Source organism: Choloepus didactylus, chromosome 1 (assembly GCF_015220235.1).
Source record: "Choloepus didactylus isolate mChoDid1 chromosome 1, mChoDid1.pri, whole genome shotgun sequence".
Lineage (NCBI taxonomy): Eukaryota > Metazoa > Chordata > Mammalia > Pilosa > Megalonychidae > Choloepus > Choloepus didactylus.
The window spans coordinates 204,207,535-204,230,842 of NC_051307.1; the positions used below are offsets into that span (position 1 = coordinate 204,207,535).

The window sequence follows — 23,308 nt, forward strand, 5'->3', positions numbered from 1 at the left end:
ATCTGCTACAGATTTCAACTTTGCATTGGAATCTAAATTGTTTCTCAACAAGTGGAAGAAAGCACAAAGACATCTCATGCTCTCATAAGGATGTCAGGAGTTTCCAGGTAAAAATGAACCACATCCAGTCACTTATCTCTCTGCTCAAACATTAACTGTTAGCCTTGCCAACAGTAAAAGGATTCCAATTCCTGCCATAATAAAAAGATAACATTCATTTAATACATTGGCCTAATGAAACTCAAGCCAGAATAAGTTCAACATAAGCCCCCCTCCCTGCAAAAAGGTGTTACTGTCTGCCATTCACTTTAAAAATAAACATTTTGTGCTTCCTTGGTCACTGGTATTCACCAGCTCTAATGTAGACTAGGCTCATTCAGCAGAGTAGCTCTGCTCGGTAGAGTTTTGATAATTCTGGAATCACCATTGGACTTTCTGATCTTCAGTTTTATCCTGACTTGAAAATTTCTCAACAATTTCTGGCAGGTACATGGGAAAAAATAACTCCTTTTAAATATGTTTGTACAAGTGTATATATAGTCTAGACTACATTGTGTATGAGGGGGGTGAGTGTGAGTGTGTGTATGCACACACATAATGGCCTGAGACCACCATTCCACACAGCCAGGCCCACATATCACCCCCAGAGGCTCATGGATGGGCAGCTACAATATTCACCAACATGAAAAAGAACTGAGAGTGCTTGGAGCAGCAATGATAAACTGAGGCACAGACGAGCTCTGAGCCCCTACCAGCACATCAGTTCATACAAATAATTGGAGAAGGAGAGCGAGCAAAAATTCAAGGAAAAGAATCCATTGCTTACCAGATTACAACTTATGCCTCTTTTTCCCAGGCTTAATTTCATGGCCTTGAATAATTGACTAAAATTACCTCTCATCCATTAACAAAGTACCACAGTTAAAATCTAGTACCTTGAAAAAGAGAGTATCTAGGACTCTGTGTCTCTTAAGCTTTTATGGAATACAATTATTATATTTAAATTTTAAGATATCACAACCCTGAAAATTCCATAGTTGAGTGGGTACATAAAAAGTCAGAGTAAACTGTTCACATAGGCATCTCTTCTTAGCTGGTAAATTCAGAAAGACAGTCTCTCATTTCTAAAAACATCATCAAAGGTGAGCTGATTCAAGAGAAGTGATAAACAAAAAAAGCTTCTAAATCAAGAGAAATCCTGGAAAACAAGTTAAACCAGGATCTAAGCTTTGAACTACAGATCCCATTTCAAATTATTCTAGCAGCCTACCAATCTACACTTTGCTTAATCTTGTACAAGAAGAAACAGCTATATATTTATTCATCCCAGAAGGACATGAGGACATCACATGTGATCATGACAGTGGAGGGGAAATGAGTATTATATCACATGTGATCATGACAGTGGAGGGGAAATGAGTATGACAGAGCTCTGGCTGAATCTCAAGTGGAACACTTGATTTCATCATCAGCACTCAGTATTTAAGGACCAATGCTGGTCAGACATGTATTGCATGCCACAAATGAATATGGCCATAAACTCATAAATTTGAAAACTGGATCCTGAAACAGAGGCTCACAAGGCCTGTCCAAAATGCCACAGCAGAATCTAATCCAAAAGAGATTCTAGGAGGCAATTTTTGAAGTGCTTCTCTTGATTCAAAGCACCTGGTTGGTAGAATGAGCACCCACCCCCTTCCTTCTATATCTAAAAAAGTAATGCTCCCATTAATGAGCAACCAAAAGTACAATCTAAAACTATTCTTTAATTAAAAAAGCAAATCTTGCTAGAATCCTAAATTAGCCTCCACCAATATTTAGATATTGTTTTGCATCTAGGAATATTGGTTTATCTGTTTGTTTGAATTCTCTGACACTTCTCTTTTAGAGTTGGACTATTTTAAATTACACTGCCAAAACTTCCCTACACAGAGGACTCCAAAACTCTTCTTTCCTCCATCCCAACTTAAGCTAATATCATGGTTATCTAAAGCCCCCAAACCCTCTCTTTTACAGAGAACAAGTTGACCGGCATGAGCTCCCTCAGCTGCTCTCTGGTGCCCTCCACATCCAAAGCTGCCTTCACCCCGGTCTGACGAGGAAGCCAGCCTTTCACTCCTGCTCTGGACCCTGGTCCACCCAGGGCGTTATTACCCCAGCTGCACTTTCTCATCACACCCACCCACACCCCATCCACCTTCATTAGCTCTCCACAGGCTCCTTACCTTCTATGCAAAGATGTTCGGCTCCCCCAAATCTAATAGCTTTTCATTTTACCCAGGCTTCAAATTCCTCCCACCTGTGGACTTGTGAAAAAGGGTGTCCTCTTTTGTGACCTACTACTTGCGGCCTCCAAGTACTCAGCTGCCATTTGCCCACTCACTTGCTAATTCTCTCTCCTTCTAACACTTGACAGTCTGCTTCTGCCCATACCACTCCACAGTGTAGCAGTTAAGCGGGTGTGCTCTGGAGCCAGGATGCCTCAATTGAATCCAAACTCTCCTAGCACTACACTTGACCCTGGGCAATTAACCTCACAGGGTTGTTGTTGGGAGTGTGCACATGTGTATATAAGCTCTTTGGAAAGTGCCTGGCATCTACTAAGTGTCCAAGGTATTAGTTCATTATTCTTATTATGATTACTGAAACCCTCCTAAAGGAATACAAAGGCCTGAATGGCCAAGCCTGGGGCCTCTTATAGCCCTCTTGCTCCATGCGTCTCTGCCATGACTGACATCGCGCAGTCCTGGCCTCCACCCTTGTGCTGCTGGCCTGAACTGTCCTTGGTCTTTTCCAGCTTTCCTCCCTATACTTAGGGGTTCCTCCTCTTCTTGTCTTCTCATTCATAATAAACCTTGAGCTCTCATTAGACAGCTCTACCCAGCTGCCCCATAGAAACTTAAAATCCCATAATTCCAAAACTGAACTGATCAAAATCTCAAACATGCCTTTCAATGATTCCAATTCCATGGCTTCACATCAATTCAAATGCTGTTTCCCACAAATCTGGGATTCCCCAGTGCTCCCACTGCCCCCTACTCCTGCACTCCCCTCCTCCTGCCAGCCTCCAGTCTCTCCAACTCTCCATGGTCTTCTCCCTTCCAAGAACAAAGCAACTATCATAAGACAACTTCTCTGAATCTCAGTATCTTGTTAAATGAGGTGGTTTAATTAAATCAGTGGCTCTTAATCAGGCATGACCACCAAAATCATCCAGGAAAACTTTTTTCAAAACACACATGCTTAAATCCCACCCTGGGTTTAGGCTGATAAAATCAGAATCTGTACTGATGAAGCTCATGCAAGTGGATTTGGGAAAAGTTTTCCAGGAATTGCAAAGTACATCCCTAATTAAGAACCACTGCTCAAGCTGACCACTATAGTACCTTCTATTTCTAAAGTTCTACTTTTCTGTAATAATACTTCCTGCCCTCCAACACCCAATGACAGAACCAAGAAGGTAAATCCAGGTATTCCCTTTGACCTTCTCTGCTACATCAAACTATCTTGTCCTATAGGACTTAGAATAACTCCCATATGCTTTTCCAGTAGATAATTCAAGGCTTATTTTATGACAGATTTTTTTTAAAATTATAGCACAGTACTTGTTTCTAGACCATTCAAAAATCTTCGCATAGCTGTTTTCTCAAGACAAATGGCTTTTAAGCCTCTGACCATACTTAATAACTGGTCAGCTAAAAGCTAGGCTAGGAAGAGGAAGAGGAGGAAGAGGAAGAAGAGGAAGAGGAAGAAGAGGAGGAGAAGTCATCTTTTGCCAAAATTTAAACTCCTACTTCTCCATTTAACACTTGTTCCTGGTGTTAACTAACCTTAAAAGCTGTAAGTTCATGTCAGGATCACAAACACTTGTATTTTTCACTCCTCAATGACAGAATCTAACACACACAGTTTAAATTTTGTAAGAAAAAAAAGAGCCTCTCTCAGGAATCATCCCACTCAGCTCTGACCAGGCGTGCAGTAGGTGTGCAATCAATAAAGACTCTTACCATCCGCTTCTATGCAGTGGAGAACATACAGGAAGCACAGCACATAGTGTGACCCAGATTTCAAAACGGAGTGGAGAAAAGAAAGCATTATTCCCTTGTTAAGGATTTTAAAAATTTAAGGTTAACTATAATTAGGTGAAATTTATTGGCTTTTCAAAATCTTGGAACGATGATCAATTACCAGTCTTTGGGTTTTTTAATTTTCCTGAAAGCTAACATCAAAGTTGACTAAATTGATTTTCAAAAACAACACAGATAACAAAATCCCATCGGATGACATGAGCTTTGACAAGTAACTGGCTTATCTGTTTTCAGCAAATGCCTAAAGGCAGGCAGACTTGCAGCTTCAGAAACAGCACATTTATGGTTGTCAGACTATGGACGTTTTTCATTCATCAGTATAGTGGTACAGTTTATTCCTTCCTGTTGATCTCCAGACTTATTTAAACATAAGGGAAAAAGACAATCATCTTTATGGTATACAAATTCTATCTCAATAATGTTGTTTAAATAAATAAAAAACTACTTATATAGGCACTTTATGCTGTAACCTTTTATCAGGTGGTGGCTGACCATTCAAGCTGAGTTTATTTTGCTAAGGTAAAAGGCAAATTCAAAGGTGCCAGTCACAGATGCCTGCATCCCTGAACATCCGAGAAGACCTGAGAGCAGATATTTAGACTAGAAGAAAACTTTGAATAGCAAATGACTCATGAAAATGAAAAGTCTCTAGTTTGAAAATCAGGTAAAGCATACAAAGGAAAATGAGTTTAAAAAACAACAACAAATAAAGAACCAAGCTGGCAAAGGAAGAAGCAGTGGAGAGAAATCTGCTGGAGACAGTAAATACAGCAAAACACTACTGCAAGATCCAAGGAAGACAAGGGAATCAAGAGAAGTCAAGTTCCAAAGGTGACTTAAATAGACATGGAATTATACCACGTAAAACATCTCTAAATCAAAACTCAAAATAACAAGGACTTGAGGGCATAAGCACTTCTCTAGTGGATGTCCTCCAAACATGAAACACACGAGATGTTCCAGAAGAACTGTGGTATCAGCGCTGCAGGTGAAGGAAGTAGGCTAACTCCCCTGCCTCACACACCAACCCAGACACCTCGTTCTGTCACAACTAGAAAGTTTGTAGGCTTTTCTACAGCCTGGGCCCCTCTGTCTTGGCTGTCCATGCCAACGTAGCTTTCTGTTTTTCCTTCCTACACTAGAAAGTCAGAAGTCCTGACCACCATCCCACTGTTCTTTTTAATCTCCTGACCACCATCCCACCACCCTTTTTAACCTCTCAAAAGGAAACTTAAGTAGAACCACAGAAGGTGAATCAATAAGTCCTTTCCCTGAGTCAAGCCTCCCTGGAGTTGTAGGATATAGGAACACCTGTAGTCCCCTTATGGTGGTCCCTTCCTTCCACAGCTGCCCATCTCCAGTGCCTTTGCCGCTCACCACTCTGTGCCTGTAGGAAAAATGAATCCAACCCCAGAACAGCCCTCCAGCTCCTGAGGTATCTAGGGCAATACTTGCATTCCTGTCATTGACCACCACACTCAAAGACAGGAGGTCTGTCTTTGGACCTGTCTTTGGAAGTCTGGACCCAGATGATGATTACCTGAAGATGCCTGCTGCCCAGTGCCTCATAAACGGCAAAGAAAGAGGAGGGTAGGGATCGTGGTGTTGATGAATAACTTAAACCCACTTTTTCCTTCAGATTTACAGTGCAACATGTAACATCCAAGAAGCCCAAAACAGAACTGAAGCCTGGTAGTGATGAATAAAACCATGGAGGGCGGGATGGTCTGCAGCTACCTATACCATCGTAAAGTACAGATAAATGCTTTGACAACCATATCTTCTATGTCTATAAACTACACCTTGTTTCTTGACAGCTAAAATGAGAAAGAATATGCACCAAGTGGAGGAGGAGGGGGAGAGGAGGTCTAAATTAGCAAAGAGGAAAAAAGAATAAAGGAACAGACACTGTTAAGAAACCCACACAAAGCAAACACACAAAGCTTGAAGAATTTAATACCACTTGCCAGCTCTGGTAGCAAGAAAGACTAGTGACATGCACAAGTTAAATAGTACAACACTTCAGAAAACATTAAAATTCATGTCACAAATGAACAAAGATATCAAGTATCCATCTGAAAGGCATCTGAGACCACTCCCTTTTACCCTATCTCACAACTCACATGAGCTTTAAACAATGCCAACTCCTCTCACCCATGAAACTAAGGAGACTGCTGAGGATCCTAAAGGCCATGCAGCTGGAAAGCATTAAAGAAATCCTTTCTACATGAGGAAATCCTTGTCAGCATTTGACAAAGTGGTTTCAAACTTTGGAGCCTAACTGTCCTTTATAATTAAAATGCTGCTCAAAAATCTATGGTATCCAGGATGTTAATTTCAATAAAGTGTTTGATAAAATACTATTTTCATGGCATTAAACAAGGACCATTTCTTATCCCCATCTGCGTGTGGAGGGAAATGGGAGGACAGAGCTGGGAAACAGCCTCTCCTCTAAGAGGGCAGCCCACAGAGGGAAGCACCAAACACACATGCCTCTGTATCAAGAACAGCCAAGCCCTGAAGAAGGTTCTGCTCTGATCCATACAAGATCAGTCTCTTTTCCTTGCTCTGCTCAGAAATCCATTTCTGGGGATTACAAATCATCTCTGAGCTCTTTAATGCAGGCTTAGCCAGCAGGAACCACCAGCAACAGCGGAGACCAAGAAAGCACATAGAGGTGATTTTAACTGAGTCTCTGTTTTATCTTTTTGATCCCAGGTGATAGTTTTCAAGAAGGATTCCTGTTAGAGAAAAACAGAGGTCCTTCACCCACAGTATCAAACTTGCATCCAAAAAATATTTATGAAATTACCATTTTCAAAAAATTTTGTTTTAAAAGAATTCTTTCAAATTTTAAGCATAAGCTGTTTGGAAAGGACACTAACAAAGTTATTCCATTAGCCCTAACTACTGATAATGATTTACCGAAGAGTAGGGGGAGGGATGAAGATGAAAGAGCAGTGGCAATGGACAGAGGGCAGCATGCTTCCTTCCTCTCATTCTACAATGTCCCCCCCCATCCCTTCTACAGAGCACTTTAAAGACGAGACAGAGCACCAAGACTAAGCAATACCATAGTGGGTGAAAAAACCACATATGAACCCAAGCTCTTGAAATAAGGCATTTTACCTACTTTAATATCTGCAACAAGAGAAAGTCAAACCCTAGTCATTGATTTTCAATTTTGTTACTCACTCGGCATTGAATATTTCTCAGAAGATTTAACAAGAAGAATCTGGTGTGGAAAATGTACTAAATGTACAGAATGCACATGAGCCCAGAAGATAGGAAAGAGCTGCAGAAACTCAGAAGTCTAAGAAACTCTTCAGAACAAAAACCGACAAACCACACAGGCAAGCACCTAGCATAAGATGAACACAAACTCAAATCCCTTATGAAAAAAAAAAGGCTAAGACTGTGGAACATGATACAATCTACTCACACGTTCTAAGTGTTTGGTTTTTCAAAAGCGTCAAAATCTTCTCTCTACCTATAAGCTCCACTCCATTACTCTAAAAACAGACTATACTATAAAACTGAGAAACTGCAAACCAGACCTTCATGAAGGTTAAGCTACTTCAACAATCCATCTCAGGAGAGTGACTTTGCTGCTTCGTACTGACATTGGGAATATGGGGGCTGCTTACCCTGAAATTAGGACAGGGCACTGGTACACCAAGGACAATCTCTGAAACAAAATCAGAGATGGCTAACCTGCAAACTAATCTACAAATGGAACTCACAGGGTCATCAGGTACCAGTCAAGATTCTGTAATAATAAAAATGCACTTTCTTCTGTCTGGGTTTCAGTGATAAAGGCCTTGAAAAGGTCTCCAGAATATGGCAGCAGGTAGCATAGGCTGATCTTACAAACCCCCTACAGCAAAGAGCAGCAGAACATCATAACCTCAACAGAAAGAACTCTAAGCCACTGACCTGGTCCTCCTCTTCATCCTCATCCTCTGCCAGGCGCTGCCTGCCCACCTCATACAGCCTGCACACTGTGTCCATGTTCAGGGTATCCATGCTGCTTTGGTTCTGAAAGAGAAACCCCCAGCCCACCAGGAGCAGTCAGCTTTCAGAAGGCCCACAGCCATGCCTCAGCTCTGAATGACACCCACCAGCCTTGACCCTGTAACTTTTAAAGCTTCCAATACCCAAAATTCTTGAGAGGACTCTGAAAATGTTATACCTCGGACACGGAGTGTGTGTGTGTATGTTTGGAGGGGTGGAGGGGGGCACAATAGGATGAGAAGGCTGGGTGTGGGGAATACAGGCACAGGAGAGATTGCTGTCCTTGGAGCACACTTGTCTTGCTCTGGCAAGAGATCCAGATCCTCTGAGAAAGGGAGGATAGCGTGAGCCCAGGATAATAGGTGATGGCCTCTCTACACTGTCTTATATTGGGATTTTCTTACTATTTTTCTTGTACAGTGTGTTTCCAAAACCCCATCAAAAGGGAGATTATCATCACAATAACCTATTATCAGGCATTTATCACAATTTTAGAATACATCTTATACCAGACAAAAAATGCCTCCAATACAACCTGAAAAGGATCCTACATATCAGAACAAAAGAGCAGGGTCTCTGCAAGCTCACTTTACCTCAATGACAGCAAGATAGCAGTCTTTGGTGTCTGTGCATAGGTCAAAGATGTTCCGTTTCACATCGATGGTCGCTGGAGAATACAATGTGACAAGACTCAGGACTGGAATATTGCTGTGACCTTAAAACCTTCTTTCCCTCTAAAAGATTTGAGGTGAATTTTTTTTTTTTTTTAACAATTTCCATTAACTTCTCTGATTTTCAATGAAAAATTACAGTCCTCCCAGAAAATGAAGGATCTTAAATAAGGAATACCAAAACATGACAAAAAGACCAATGCCTGCCCTTTGTGCTTACCTATAGGTTTATAGTCAGTTGCATTAAATGTTCGGAAGGATGATCCAAAAGGGCTTTTCATCCTCTCTTCCATTAAGTCATCTTCATCATCTGCCTGCAACATAGCTAGTTGTGGGGAAGAGGAAAGAAGCAAAAAACAATTCGAATCAGAACCATCCCCTACTCACAAAGGCAGAAAACCTTAATGGCCTTTGGAGATTTCTCAGCATATCCCAAAGATGGGCAAACAGTGTCCTCCACCTCTCATCTAGCAACCAGTGAATGTTACAGCTGGGGGATTTACAAAACAACAAATACCAAGGTTTTTCTCTGCATTCAAAACAACACACGGGGAAAATTACTACATGGAATTACTTTCTATGTAAGATTTACTTGTTATCTTCAAGGCCAGTTATCTTTCACCCTAAATCAACACTGTCTTCATCTTTTGTCATCACTTGTATGCTATCATTTTACCTTTTACGCTGAAACTTTCAGAAGCTTTCCAATTCAAAGTGAGATTTATTTCCAAAAAGAAAGCATCAAGTTAAGTGAAGGGGAAGAGAAGGGAAAAGAAGAATGAAGAAAAGTACAAGGTTTATTACCTCCATACATCACTGTCCCCGTGTGGTTGAATACCACACGACATTGATCCAGAGCAGGAACTGTGTGTAAAAGATGGAAAGTGCGAAGGTCCCACTAGGAGGGGAGTGGTCAAGGAAACTCTATTTTTATGCAAAACTTCTCATATAACCTTTTATAGGAAATTTAGAAAAATCATTTTTTTTCCTGCAAAGAATTGATGCCAATGAGTACAAGCCCTCCATTTAAAAGATACAGAAAACCTGACGGGTTCAAGGTAAAACAGAAGCTTGTAGAAAACATAGTACTGAATAATCTCCCTAAAAATACCCCACTGTATCCTCATAGACATGGATGCTACAAGCTCCCTTCCTCTCAATAGGAGCACTTCAATTCACCCTTATTTCTAGCAATTGATTTCTATACAGTAAAAGTGAAATCCTTCTAAAGATAAATAAAAGTAAATTCAATACTTGGGGGGAGGGGGCAAAAATCCGGTCCCTCTTCTCTGTACGTAGAAAATGGGCTAGGTACCAAAGTTACCAATAATTACCAAAGTCTGCAAGAGGCCACTGGAGATTGACAAACACTTCAAACCAGCACAGAAGGCCCGGTGTAGACATTTTAACCAAGTATTGGTGGGAAAAGAAAAAAAGAATTATGTCTGCATCACAACCCAGATAACCAATGGAAAGTAAGACATGAGTGTAAAGGATACGATCTCAGTGTTAATGATGACCTCCAGCCCATTCGGATGGAAGACACCACTGATGTTCATGTTGAACTTGTCAAACTTATGGATGGCCTGTGCAGAGCGGACATCCCAGAGGACGCCATCATTTAAGACAAGATCATCTGTAGGATTAAAGGTGGCACAGTTCCTCTTGTAGTTGTTGGCAAGATCTGGGTTAAACAGAGTCAACAGCTTGTTGCCAGTCTGAATATCATAAATCTTTAGAGAAGAAGGGGTGGGGAAAGAAAAATCAGACCAACATGGACAAATTCAAAGAGAAGCTGTGTAAACCCACCAAATTTACCAAGGTCCTGTATTCTAAAAAAAACTGGAAAGTAAGGAGACCTCACCCATCCAACCAAAGTTTAAGTGCTGAGGTTCCCATTCAAGGTTTGAAAAATTTCTTTCCCACAAGTAAGAAAATAAGAAGACTGCAGTAGAGATAAGAAAGCCATCTCTCTTAATCTCCCCTTTACACAATAAACAAGAAAAAAATGCTTCTGAGATTAAAACTGAGAAATTCTCCATATGGAGCAATCAAAAATTACCCAGAGTACTCCTTAAGGATTTTTTGGGATGGAGACAGGCATCAATGAATTACTTTTTTCTCCTGAAAATCTCCCAGTATACGTATCTTGGTTCTGCAATACTAAAAGTTTCCAAAGTCTACAACATGCAACCCATGCGAAGACCGGATCTTTCCCATCAGCTTACAGACATGCTGTAATATCTGCAATCTCTAAAAGAATCCTCCTTTGATATAGGAACAAGAAGGAAATACCACAAGAAGGCAATAAAACAAATCTAGAACATGGGATAAGACAACTAGCCTGGTCACTTCAAAAGTCAAGGTCATGAAAACTGAAGAAATGGTTCTTCGCTTTAAAAAATTAGTGACATAACCAAATGCAATGTGTGAATCTTGGCTAGATCCTGGTTCAAAAAAAAAAACAACAACACTGAAACCAAACACATCAAGAATAGCTGGGAAAACTGAGTATGGACTAGAAGATATTAAAGGATATTAAGGAATTATTATAAGTTTTCTTAAATTTGATAATGGTAGTTTGATTATATAATATAAAGTACCCTAACTGTTAGGAGATACATGCTTTAGGACTTAGGGATAAAATGTCACAATGTTTGCAACTTATTTTCAATGATTCAGAAAACCACAAACACATTTACACAGAAAGTAAATAGGGCAAAATATTAATAACTGATGAATCTAGGCAGAGAGTATGTGTACTATTCTTTCAACTTTTCTGTTTACTTTCACATCTGAAAGTACCACTCCACTCCACATCCCCCTCTATAGCTACTACTCCAATTCTCTCCTTCAGAGCTTTCAGCAAAACACCTCAAAACAGTCATGATCTCTACTTCTCTCCTCCTGAACTCTCACGAACCCAGTCTCCATAGAGTTCCACCCCACCAGTCCACAGAACCAGCTCAACAAAGTTGACAATGAATTCCACACTGTTAAACCAAAGGTCACTCACTGCCCAGCTCTCATCTTACATAACTCATCAGCCACTAGCTTCTGACCAAGTTGATCAACCCTCCCTTGAAACACAGTCTTCAATTGGCTTCTAGGGCACCCCTTTCTCCTGCCTTACTGGCCACCCACCTTGCTCTCCTTTCTAACTTCTAAATATTGGCCCATGCAGGGCTCCAACCCCGCACCTCTTCTCTCCTCTCACCCCCTAGGGTAATCTCATGGTACTAATAAGATGTGGACAACAACCAAATTTCTACCTCCCATCTCGGATCTAGAGCTCCCTCTCCCGAACTCCTGATTTGTTTATTTAACTGCTCATTTCCCACCTGAATGTCTCATAGAATCTCAAACTCCACATGTCCAAAACCCCAGGGCCCAGCCCCAACACCATCGCCTCTTACATTTGGGCTGGTACAAAACCATCCAAACTGGATGGCCTGCTCTTGCTACTCTTACAGAAGCCAGAATCACACTTTAGGAACTTTGTATCAGTCATGTATCCCCCTGCTTGCCCTCTAGTGGCTTTATCTCAAAGGAAAAGCCAAAGGTCCTGACCAAACCCTGTAAATTGCTACATGATGTGGCCCCTGGTCCCATCACTGACCTTAGCTCTTAACCTCTCCTCTCCCTCCCACTTCCCAAGCAAGGACTTTTCCCCTCTGCACTGGAACACTCTTCCCCTATGACATCCACACTTCCTCCAGGGCTCTGCTTAAATGTTACCTAATCCACAAGGCTAACTATTCCTAGATAAAACAGAAGTCCCCCACACCACCATCAAGCATTTCCTACCTCTTACTCCTTTTCTCCACAGCACTTACCATCTGACATACCATATGTTTGCTACTTTGTTTAGTCTTTGTCTCCCTCATGAGGCTCCATAAAAGCACTAAAACTTAGTAGATGCTCAAAAATATGTTATTCTAAAGACAGATTTTTCAAATTGCCAGATTACGTTCATGCTGACCCGTTCACATTTTCCCCATATGTCTTAGAACTACCTTATTATGCTTCTGGACTCTAAATGGAAGAATAGCATTAAGTAATTTCTAGTTTCCCATATGATTTAAGCCCTCACGTTCACAATCAGAAGGTTTTACTATGAACAAATGGGTATAATCAGCTTGAAACAGTTGGTTCTAAAATACTTACATGGGCAATGTCCCCTTTTGTGCCTATGACCCGATCCTGAGAGTGCTTACTGAACTCAACATAGTGATCTTCTGTGAAGGAATGCCTATGGACAAACAACAGTTACTGAAATGACAGATCTTCAGGACATACTCCTTCAACTGACTGATAATAAAGGTAATCCTTGGCCTCCTGCCTAATCACACGCATCTGAATATCACTGGCTCCCAAAAAAGAAGAAAAAAAAAAAAATGTTCCCTTAAAATTAAAAAGAAAATTTCCTCCATCAGTTTGTCCAAGAAGACCCCAAAGAATTAACAGGAATTACTTAGTAAGTGAAACGGTTAATGGGACACAACTCTCTTTGAAATATGCCCCAGTAAAGAGTGCAGCTGTTGTATGTGAACATGAGGAAATACACAGATCTGCTGTTTTGGGTTACTGAAAGGTCTGCTGCATAAAGGGAACAGATATACCTGGCAAGAATATCTAGGAATGAAGGAAGATAAAATCATGTCAAACATGAGCCTTGGGTGAGGAAGGAAGAAGTTAGCAATAACGGCATTTCTCTTTCCCAAAAGGCTTTGAGTCTCAGGACCAGATCTTCGAAGAGGGGTATAAATAAGTAAACAACACAGAGACTAGGTCACAAAAGCATATACATACTTCATATCAAATACCGATTTCATCCCCCAAAGTGCAGACAGAGGCTGGCTCCAAGTAGCAGATGTCAGCAGCAAGGACCCGTCCTAAAAGGAGGAGGAGGTCCAAGGTGTTTACACGTAAGCAAACATCAGTATCTACTATTAGCATTAAAAATATATACACAAATTGTGAAAATCTTGCAACTGATACTCCCTTTATCCAGTGTATGAACAGATGAGTAAGAAAATAAATAAAGACAAAAAATAAATAATGGGAGGGGTAAGAGGTATGGGATGTTTTGGGTGATCTTTTTCATTTTTATTTAATTATTTATTTGGAGTAATGAAGCTGTTCAAAAATTGATTGTGGTAATGAATGCACAACTATATGATGATACCATGAACCACTGATTGTACAAGAAAACCACTGATCGTACACTATGGATGATTATCTGGTATGAGAATATATTGCAATAAAATTGCATTTTAAAAATAGATTCAGCCATTCCCTAAGTCTCTTCATCTGAAATATCAGCCATTTGATGATCTAATGATATTTTTAGTTGAGGACTCTTAAGACTTTCAAAAGAAAGCCCAATAAAGGGTGAGCCCACCCCCCCTTACTCTAAAATCAGAAAAATTATCCTCATCTAAGCAGTCCTGACCTTTAGAATACCAAAGGTGTCAATTCCATCCAGAGAAGAGTTCTAATAAATTATCACCCATTGGAATCATGTAAGGCTTATTTTCCTACAAACTCACAGTACTTTAAGATCTTTCTGATGCAAAAAGAAAACATTCATGGTCATAGCTGAAAATCTAAGTTTCCAATGGAAACAAATACAGAAACAATGTATATCCAAGTGCTGGAACAGGAGTTGGCCATCTTTCTCTTAAAGGGCCAGATAGTAAATATTTTAGGCTTTGTGGGCCACATGGTTTCTGTTGTGGCTACTCAACTCTGCCCTTGAAGCAGGAAAGCAGCCACAGACAATACATAGACAGATGAGTACAGCTGTGTTCTAATGAAACGCCATGTAGAAAAACAGGCAGCCAACACACAAACCCATAGTTCGACAACCTGACTTAGAAGAATGACGAACAGCAACCTAGGAAGAGACACTTACCCTGGAAGGTTCAAGGTGTGTGATGGCCGTGTTGTGACAGTTATAGCTGGCCTCCTCCTGTCCACTAAACACATTGTAGAGCTTCAGCTGCCCCGTGCAGGTGCCAAGCATCAGGAACCGCTCCCGTGCTGAGAATGCACAGCAGGTGAAGCCACTCTCATCCTCATTGGCTTCCCGGAACACTGAAATAGGACGGAACCTAGGCAAAAAAAAAAAAAAGAGAGAGAATGGAATCATAGACAAAGAATGTGCAGGGGTTCAGAAAAAGCAAATTTTGCTAGAAGGATGAGAGAGTAAAAGAGTATTTATGTTTTAAATGGGTTCTTCCAAAACATTACAGTGACCTTCAGTATTTCATTTCCATTTTAAATGAAACAAAAGGACCTCCACTTACAAATTTAAACAAAATTCCCATGGTTTAAAACCTGTATTCTGCAATGTTTCTGTACGATTTGTAAAAAATCAGAATGGGAGGCAACTTGGATGAGAGGCTGTGTGTTCCATGGGTTCTAGAAAGCATCCTACTTCTGATAAGCACACAGACTATCCTGTCAATATAGCTAACATTCACAAAAGGAACCTATGGCTACACAAGAGGGTAGTTACATTGTTCATGCATTGCACACCAAGTGACAACCAGTGGTATTTCAGGTCAACAAAGAGTTTTCTGGACTAATAAATCTCTGCTGACACTGCCCCAACACTTTGATTTAAAGAAAACAATCATCCCAGTTTCCAGGGGGTGAGGAGCCTCTCCTTACCTGCTAAAAATAAGGTGCCTATCAAAGCACCCGCCATCTACCCCTCCATACTTTGGAAATGATGCCCTGCGGTTTAGCCTGGAGGTAAAGTTTATTGGCGCTTGCCGCCTCTGTTTTGGCTCAGGACACTGGTGAGGAGTAAAGAGAGAGAAAGGTGGGCAGGTGGCAACGGGGTTCTTGCAACGAGCATGCTGCTCCCTAAGGTATTCTGTGATGATACTGTCCAGTGTAGGTGGGGAAGGAAGATGTCTGTCCAACTGCTTTTTTATGGCTGGGCTTTGGCTGTAGGCACCATGGTCCGACTTCTGCCGCAAAACTCTGATTTTTCTGCCATTGCAGGGCGATGGCCTTTCTCTGATAAAACTGATCCTACCAATCAAAGGGGAGTTGCCTGCAAATGATGGGCCCGGCAAAGCTAGTGAACCCTGGGGAGGTCGTGCCTGAGGGTGGACAGCAGGAGCAGCAGGGACAGAGGTGGCCACAGCAGCATGGCTGCTCAGTCGGGATGCAATGCCATTGGCAATGCGAGGGGTTCGGGGAAGAGTGACAGGAGAAGCAGCAGCAGTGACTGGAGTGAAGGCAGAGGAATGGGAGGCAGCAGTCATGGGCAGGTCAGCCTCTTTCGTCAGCACAGTTGCTGTCTCTCCGAGCCCTTTAGAAATGAGATGGTTTCGTATCAACAGCAGCAGCTCTTTTTCGGGAAAAGAAATCCTTGACTGAGCAACAACATCTGCTTTCTGCAGTCGTGCCAAGGACACATCAGTGCCTATGAGCAGTGGCTTCCCTGATACCCGTTCAATGAGCTCAGCAGCATATTTGCAGAATTTGACATGGTCACTGCGCTTGTCCTGCAACACAGGCTCCTTCATCAGCTGCTGGATCTGGCAGCTGCTGAAAAGGGGCAGCTTGCTGATGATCTGCCGGACAGTGCTACTACGAGACAGGCCCACCAGGGCTTTGCAGGCCAGGGCCCGGATCTGGTCTGCATCTGTGATGGGCATCTTGATGGACAGTAAGGACAAGAGCACCTTGATGCCATTGTTGGACTGGACCACATTCCACATCTTGGCCAGGGTGTGCTCGCTGCTTTTGGGGGTCTGAGGCAGCTTTCGCCGAGGAGTTCCAGAGATGAATTTGCCAATACTGGAGATACGGTTATCTGGTCCACACACACAGTTGATGATAATCTGAAGTGCTGACTTCTGAATTTCAGCATCATGGATGAAGAACTCACCCTCTGCCACTCCCAAAATAATGCTGATACCTATTGGGGAAAAAAACAAATATTTGTATATTATTCCTTATAGAACTAATGGCAACTTCAGCAGTATTCCGGAGTCAAAATTTCAAGTTTTATTCATTTTGTTCTACATAAAAGAAAACCACCTCACTTTTTAAAAAAGTGCAAGGAATTATTTCTAAAAAATACAATCCGTTCTACAAAAATTTATCTTTATAATTCAATAATTCACAGGCAATTTTAAATAAGGGCATGATGTCAGTATTATGTGGAAGTCACCAAGGTTCAAGTGTAATTTTTCCTAGGTAAAGGGAGCAAATTAGTGAGAATAGATTAAAACCTTCAGTAGGAAAGGGAAAAGCCCTCAGCTACATTGCTACAATGGTGGTAGTATGTCTTTCTGTTATATATTAAAAAATTAAAGGCAAGTACCTTCACCTTGGGCTTTCTCCCCAGAGTAGTGAGCCCAGGACCCATAGCCAGCCACACTATTTCCCACACCCACCTCAGCAACAGGCCTCACCAAGCTTGCTCTAATCAAAGTGACACCAATATTTTCCTTCTGGTTACATGTATGGAAGCCTCTATCCATTCTGAATTGCTTGCCAGTCACTGTTTTTATTAGTGTTCAGATTACAAAGTTGCATAAATATTTTATTATCTGCCCCAACCCATTTTTCCCACAAATCTTATTTTTAGTACCAGATTGCAAAGTATGAGGTTTCCAGGAATGTATATTATGTTCCATTATAGCAGAAATATCCGTACCACTCAGAAAACTTGAATTTACAAGCACAATTCCCTTATATGAACCTGTATGGCACCATTTATAGGCAGAGACAAGGTACCCTCCTCTACTACCTTCTGTTCTAATACTACAAAATTAGACCAGGACGTGGAATATGACTCCCGGGGAGGAATGTAGACCTGGCATCATGGGACGGAGAACATCTTCTTGACCAAAAGGGGGATGTGAAAGGAAATGAAATAAGCTTCAGTGGCAGAGAGATTCCAAAAGGAGCCGAGAGGTCACTCTGGTGGGCACTCTTACGCACACTTTAGCCAACGCTTTTTAGGTTCTAAAGAATTGGGGTAGCTGGTGGTGGATACCTGAAACTATCAAACTACAACCCAGAACCCATGAATCTCGAAGACAGTTGTATAAAAATGTAGCTTATGAGGGGTGACGATGGGATTGGGAAAGCCATAAGGACCACACTCCACTTTGTCTAGTTTATGGATGGATGAGTAGAAAAATAGGGGAAGGAAACAAACAGACAAAGGTACCCAGTGTTCTTTTTTACTTCAATTGCTCTTTTTCACTCTAATTATTATTCTTGTTATTTTTGTGTGTGTGCTAATGAAGGTGTCAGGGATTGATTTGGGTGATGAATGTACCACTATGTAATGGTACTGTAAACAATCGAAAGTACGATTTGTTTTGTATGACTGCGTAGTATGTGAATATATCTCAATAAAATGAGGATTAAAAAAAAAAAAAAAATTAGACCAGGAAAGTAACCACAACCAAAATTAGCAAAAGAAAACAAATCTAGACCCAGCAGCAACAAAAATGGCATGGGACAACCTACCTACAGTGGAGACAGTGGAGCCAGCCTCATCTAGCACGTCCACTGATTCTGCCAACTGGAGCTGGATTTTCGGCACTACAGTGAGAATCGCCAGCACATCCAAAGCAAAGCGCACAGTGTCATTCCTGGACAGGAAGAAGAACTAGTCAAAGGGAAACTAGAATACAGCCACAAGAAACAAAACAATAAAGAAAAAAAAGGTACAATGGATCAGAACCACTACCTATGTGGCTCATTCCCTGACCATAGCATCAAGAAAGGATTTCTAGATCACCATGATATTAATTTCAAAAAACATAGGAATGGAATTTTCACTTGTCAAACTGCTAAGATTAAAAACAAAAGATAATCACTAATGTTGGTGAGGGTGCATGGAGACAAATGCTCTCAAATTTTTGGCGGAAACAGAAATTAGGACACCTTTTAAGAAAGTAATCTGGAAATATGAATCAAGATTCTTAAAATGTTCACAATCTTTGGTCCAGGAATTTCACCTCTATAACTCTGTCCTAAAGAAATAATCAGAAATATAAACACGTATTTACGTATTAAGATGTCCATTGCCATATCATTTATAATAGTGAAAGAATGAGAAAACCTACACAGATAACGGGAACACATGTGCTAAATTATGGTGCACTCATATGATGAACTACTCTGCAACTACTGAAAATTATTTCCAAAGAACTCTAGAGGCTAAGGAGAAAGGTATAAAATATGTTAATGAAATAAAAATGTAAGGTATGAAATTTAAAATCTGACAATATCGTATTGACAAGAAATAAAAACTCCCTTATACTGCCGGTGAGAGAAGAAAATGGTATAATCATTTGACAAGCAATTTGACAATATCCAATAAAGGTTAAAATGCAGACACCCACAACCCAGTTTCTAGGTCATATCCTCAGGAAAGACTCTACTAAAGGAGATTCATGGAACCATTTATCTAACAAGAGGAAAAAAAAAAAAAAAGAAACCCATGAAGTCTAGTATAGAAAATCAGTAGTTTAAATGATCATCAACATATATAAATCTCAAAAGCACAAGGGCAAAAAAGCATGTTGCAAAAGATGCATATACGACAATTTTTTTTATGTAATTTAAAAACATATAAAACAGTACTATGTTATAGTATATATATATATATATGGTATAAAAACAAGAATGGAGAGAATATGCTCCAAATTCAGAAGAGTGTTACTATGGGGAGGCAGGAACAGGAAAAGAACTAAGGAAGAAGCAAATACAGCAAAATGTCAACCCTAGTTAAACCTGGGTACAGAGCAGTTTCTATTATTCTCTGCATCTTCCTGTATGTTGACATTATTTCATAAAAAAGGCAAATGTGATTAAATAGTATAATCCTCAATTATGTATTTTCACATATATATTAGGATAAAAGACCAGGAGGAAAATAACAGGAGCTAAGTGTTATTTTCTCTTCTCATTCCAAGTTTCAGTATTTTCTGAAGGAGAAAAAGCATTGTTGACATTTACTTCTAAAAATAAACTTTCTTAAAGTCAAGGACATATTCCAAAGGTATTTGTATTTTTCCTGGTAATCCAAATACGGGTTTACCAGCCAAAATGTATTTATACTCTTCTTAACCTCGCTATCTTAACTTTCATCATCTTCTAAGCAAATTTCTCTGAGTAAATATAATAGCATATTTCAATACTCTAAAACAGCAGTTCTCAAAGTGTGATCAGGGAATCCCTGGGAGTCTCTGAGACCCTTTCAGAGGATCCTGTGATATCAAAACCATTTTCATAATAATAATAGGTTACTTTCCTTTCGCACTCTCATTTTCTCATGAGTGTACAGTGAAGTTTTCCAACAGCTATGTAATATCACAACAGACGGAGTGCAGAAGCAGATATGAGATATTAAGTTAGACATTTGAAGTTTTGTTAAAATTGTCTACTTTTTGTTTTGGAAATTTTTCATAAAGAATGCTAACATGCAATCGGGTTCATATCATTTTTAAATGAATTAACAAATATTTTTAATTTTACTCAGTTTTAATTTCAAAAATGGTAAATATAGATACAACACAAAAAATAATTTCTAATGCAATAAAGGGTTCCCGAAACCACAAAGTTTGAGAACTGCTGCTCCAAAGTAGCATCCCTCTACCTGCCTAGATAACTTGGACTTTAGCTAATAAGCCACAGTCACCCTAAATAAGCCACTTGTCTTTATGGCAGTGGGTGGATAGCAAGAAAAGGTCAACAGCAGCTATTTATAAATACTGTTACCACCTTCTCTTCAAACCTCAACTTTTCCATAATAGTTTTAATTCCTCTTACATTATCTTCAAAAAGAAGCCACCCAACCTCTTGATTATATCAGTTGTCATTTTCTGAGCCTCATCCTGCTCTGCTAGCCTTTAACTGAATTGTGTCAATCAGAACAGTGTTGCATTCTAAGAACAAAAGTATTCTTTTACGTGAAGGTAAAATAAACATTATATATGTTTGCCAAAGAGTAGAGAGACATTCAATATCCAAGTACCAAAGAATGCTGGACTCCAGTCTTAAGTCTTAACCCCAACTCTGCAGCTACAGCCATGTAAATTATGTAACCTCTCTGAAAGTACAGATGTTGATCCAGTATTTGCAATTTTGGGCAGTATTTGCAATTTTGGGCAGTATTTGCAATTACCAAAACTATGAACAGGTACTCCTATAAATTAGAAATCATATTATCATGCTTAATCTAGTTTCTGAGATTCAAGCCCAAAATTTCAATTAAATTCAATAAATGTTAAGTGTACACTGTGTGCAAACCAACATCAACTTTAGCAAAAAGCAGGATCTAGCTTCATTTGAAAACTCTCTCTGGTCCCACCTTGCATAATAGGTCTTCCAATTGCAGGCAATAGAAATAAGTTGCAACAAAAGTTGCACACAAGAAAGTTTGAGGAAGACTTCGGCTGGTTCCCAATACAGCTGCGCTGGGCCATATTCTATCAAAAACTCCATCATTTCCACAATTTGTTCATGAGTATATGAACATGCCTATAAGGAGAGATGGACATTGTTAAGGAACTCTATCATCTGCTACCTTCTCCAGCACAGTTCAGTGGACAACAGGTTTTAACAATAAAGCTAATAATAGCATTCAAATTCCACAATTTGAGATAACTCATGTATGAGGCAAGAATATGTAATGTTTAATTTTTTGTTTTATTTATAATGACTCATTATGTTTTGCTCAAAAAGTAACAAAATGTTCAATTTGTTGACACACCATGTAAAATAATTATTTCTTTTCAATCTGTGATTTTTTAGATATACAGATGTAGTCACGAGCTTGGGCCCAAAACATATCAAGTAAGTTCAAAACTGACAAAGAAGCAGAGTGACAGACATGCTCTTTCAAAGAAGAAATTTCAAATACGAAAAGGCAGAATATCTAGTACTTTTCATAAAAGTAAGCTCTCTTACACACATTTCAGTAAAACTTTTAATTCTAGTATCCCAGAGAAGTAGCAACTAATAACTGTGAGCAACATAAGTCCTGAGAAATTCACCTATGACATCCATTTTTCAATTTTCTGCCTTCATGCAGGGCTAGGATAATCCAATGACATATATCCCACAGAAATTCCACTGATGTGAAAATGTGAGTTTGGGGCCTGAGATGACAAAGAAAGTGTGCAGAGAACTTTCCCCTTTGAGAATCGGTCCTCTCACCTTGTATGGAGGTTGAGGATGGACAAGAATACCACCTTCAGTCCTCTGGAGTGACTGCTTCACTTGTTCTAATTTAATGGCCAGGTGAGCCTCAAAGTACTTGCGCAAAGCCATGCAGGTATGTTTCCCAGTCTGGCGACTAGCAAATATTTCATCATCACTCAGAAGTGCACCCTGATCTTCCAAATTTAAAATCTCCAACGTACTGATCTATTAAGAGGCAAAAGAATGGGGCAAAGGAGGGTGGGAGAACAAAAAACAGGAAGAGAAAAGTAAAAGGAGGAAAAAAGAGGAAAAAGATCTCAGTAAACTTTCATGTTCAATACAACTAACAAACATCAAAGTGTATCTATCCATACACAACATAACAGTAGCCATATGAATGTAAAATATTAAACCCAAATTGAAAAATCTTTCAATCCATTCTGAATAATTTAAAGCACAAAACCATTGCTTTTAGAAAGATGAATATTATCAACAGGAATTCCCCTTACAAGATTACTAAATCCAAGGCAAGTCCATAGTGGCACAGAGTCCTTTAAACACTTAAAAGGAAGAGAAACTTGTGAGGGGGCTGGAGGGAGTCACTTCACAAAGATGGACAGTGAAAACTCCTCCAGGCAGAAGCTTTCTTTCTTCAATGGTGTGCCGCTGAAGTGATGCCAACAGAAGCAGGACCCCTACCCCTCTTGAAGAGAAGCCATTAAAAAAACCTCACCAAGTTTACCAGACGACGAAGACCATCATAGCGGTCAAAGAGCTCCAAGACCGCCCGGAAGGAGAAGCAAATTGAGAAAAACATGGTAGCATGGCAGCATCCTGAGGCATGAGAACACTCCATTAACCACAGTGTGTAGTTCACCACATCAGACAGAACATTGTGGGGATGCATGCAAACCTGCAAAACATAAAAATTAAACATAGTTTTAAAAAATTGGGGGCCAAGGAACCTTTGAAAGGGATGAAAAATTCACTGGGGTAGATAGATAACTTGCAGAATACAAGATCATTTCCAGTTCAAGTCATTCTCATTTTAAAAAGTTTAAGTTAGAAATGAAATTTTAGAACACAACCCATTCAAAACCTGAAAATGACCTAAATTTAGATAAATTCAATCTATACTCACTGAGAGTCAATTTTTACAAATATTCACATCATTTGATGCTCACAATAGCTCTGTGACATGGGTATTATAATTCCCGCTTAACAGATGAAGAGGCTCAGAGAGGTAATGGACTTACCCAGCATGATAAAAGTGGCCGAGCCTTCTGATACTAAATTCTACAAGTTTACTATCCATTCACACTCACTGATTCTTTCACAAAT

The 23,308-nt window shown here is 40.0% G+C and overlaps 1 protein-coding gene across 7 annotated transcripts in view; it reads right to left on the bottom strand.

The window, feature by feature from the left end:
* The window catches only part of DCAF1 (DDB1 and CUL4 associated factor 1), a 94,187-nt gene that overhangs the window by 6,268 nt on the left and 64,611 nt on the right, over positions 1 to 23,308 (bottom strand). For 6 of the 7 annotated variants that reach the window (XM_037797298.1, XM_037797280.1, XM_037797257.1 and 3 more), the window contains 13 exons: positions 22,701 to 22,880; positions 21,983 to 22,192; positions 21,135 to 21,304; positions 18,284 to 18,408; positions 15,452 to 16,715; positions 14,691 to 14,889; positions 13,586 to 13,668; positions 12,941 to 13,025; positions 10,273 to 10,506; positions 9,578 to 9,671; positions 8,994 to 9,098; positions 8,696 to 8,769; positions 8,025 to 8,126 (listed from right to left, as the gene is read on the bottom strand). In XM_037797298.1, the coding sequence (XP_037653226.1) occupies positions 8,025 to 8,126; positions 8,696 to 8,769; positions 8,994 to 9,098; positions 9,578 to 9,671; positions 10,273 to 10,506; positions 12,941 to 13,025; positions 13,586 to 13,668; positions 14,691 to 14,889; positions 15,452 to 16,715; positions 18,284 to 18,408; positions 21,135 to 21,304; positions 21,983 to 22,192; positions 22,701 to 22,880 (2,925 nt within the window). Of the gene's footprint in view, positions 1 to 8,024; positions 8,127 to 8,695; positions 8,770 to 8,993; positions 9,099 to 9,577; positions 9,672 to 10,272; positions 10,507 to 12,940; positions 13,026 to 13,585; positions 13,669 to 14,690; positions 14,890 to 15,451; positions 16,716 to 18,283; positions 18,409 to 21,134; positions 21,305 to 21,982; positions 22,193 to 22,700; positions 22,881 to 23,308 lie in introns of those variants that run through there. The other variant, XR_005210631.1, reaches the window with a different exon arrangement.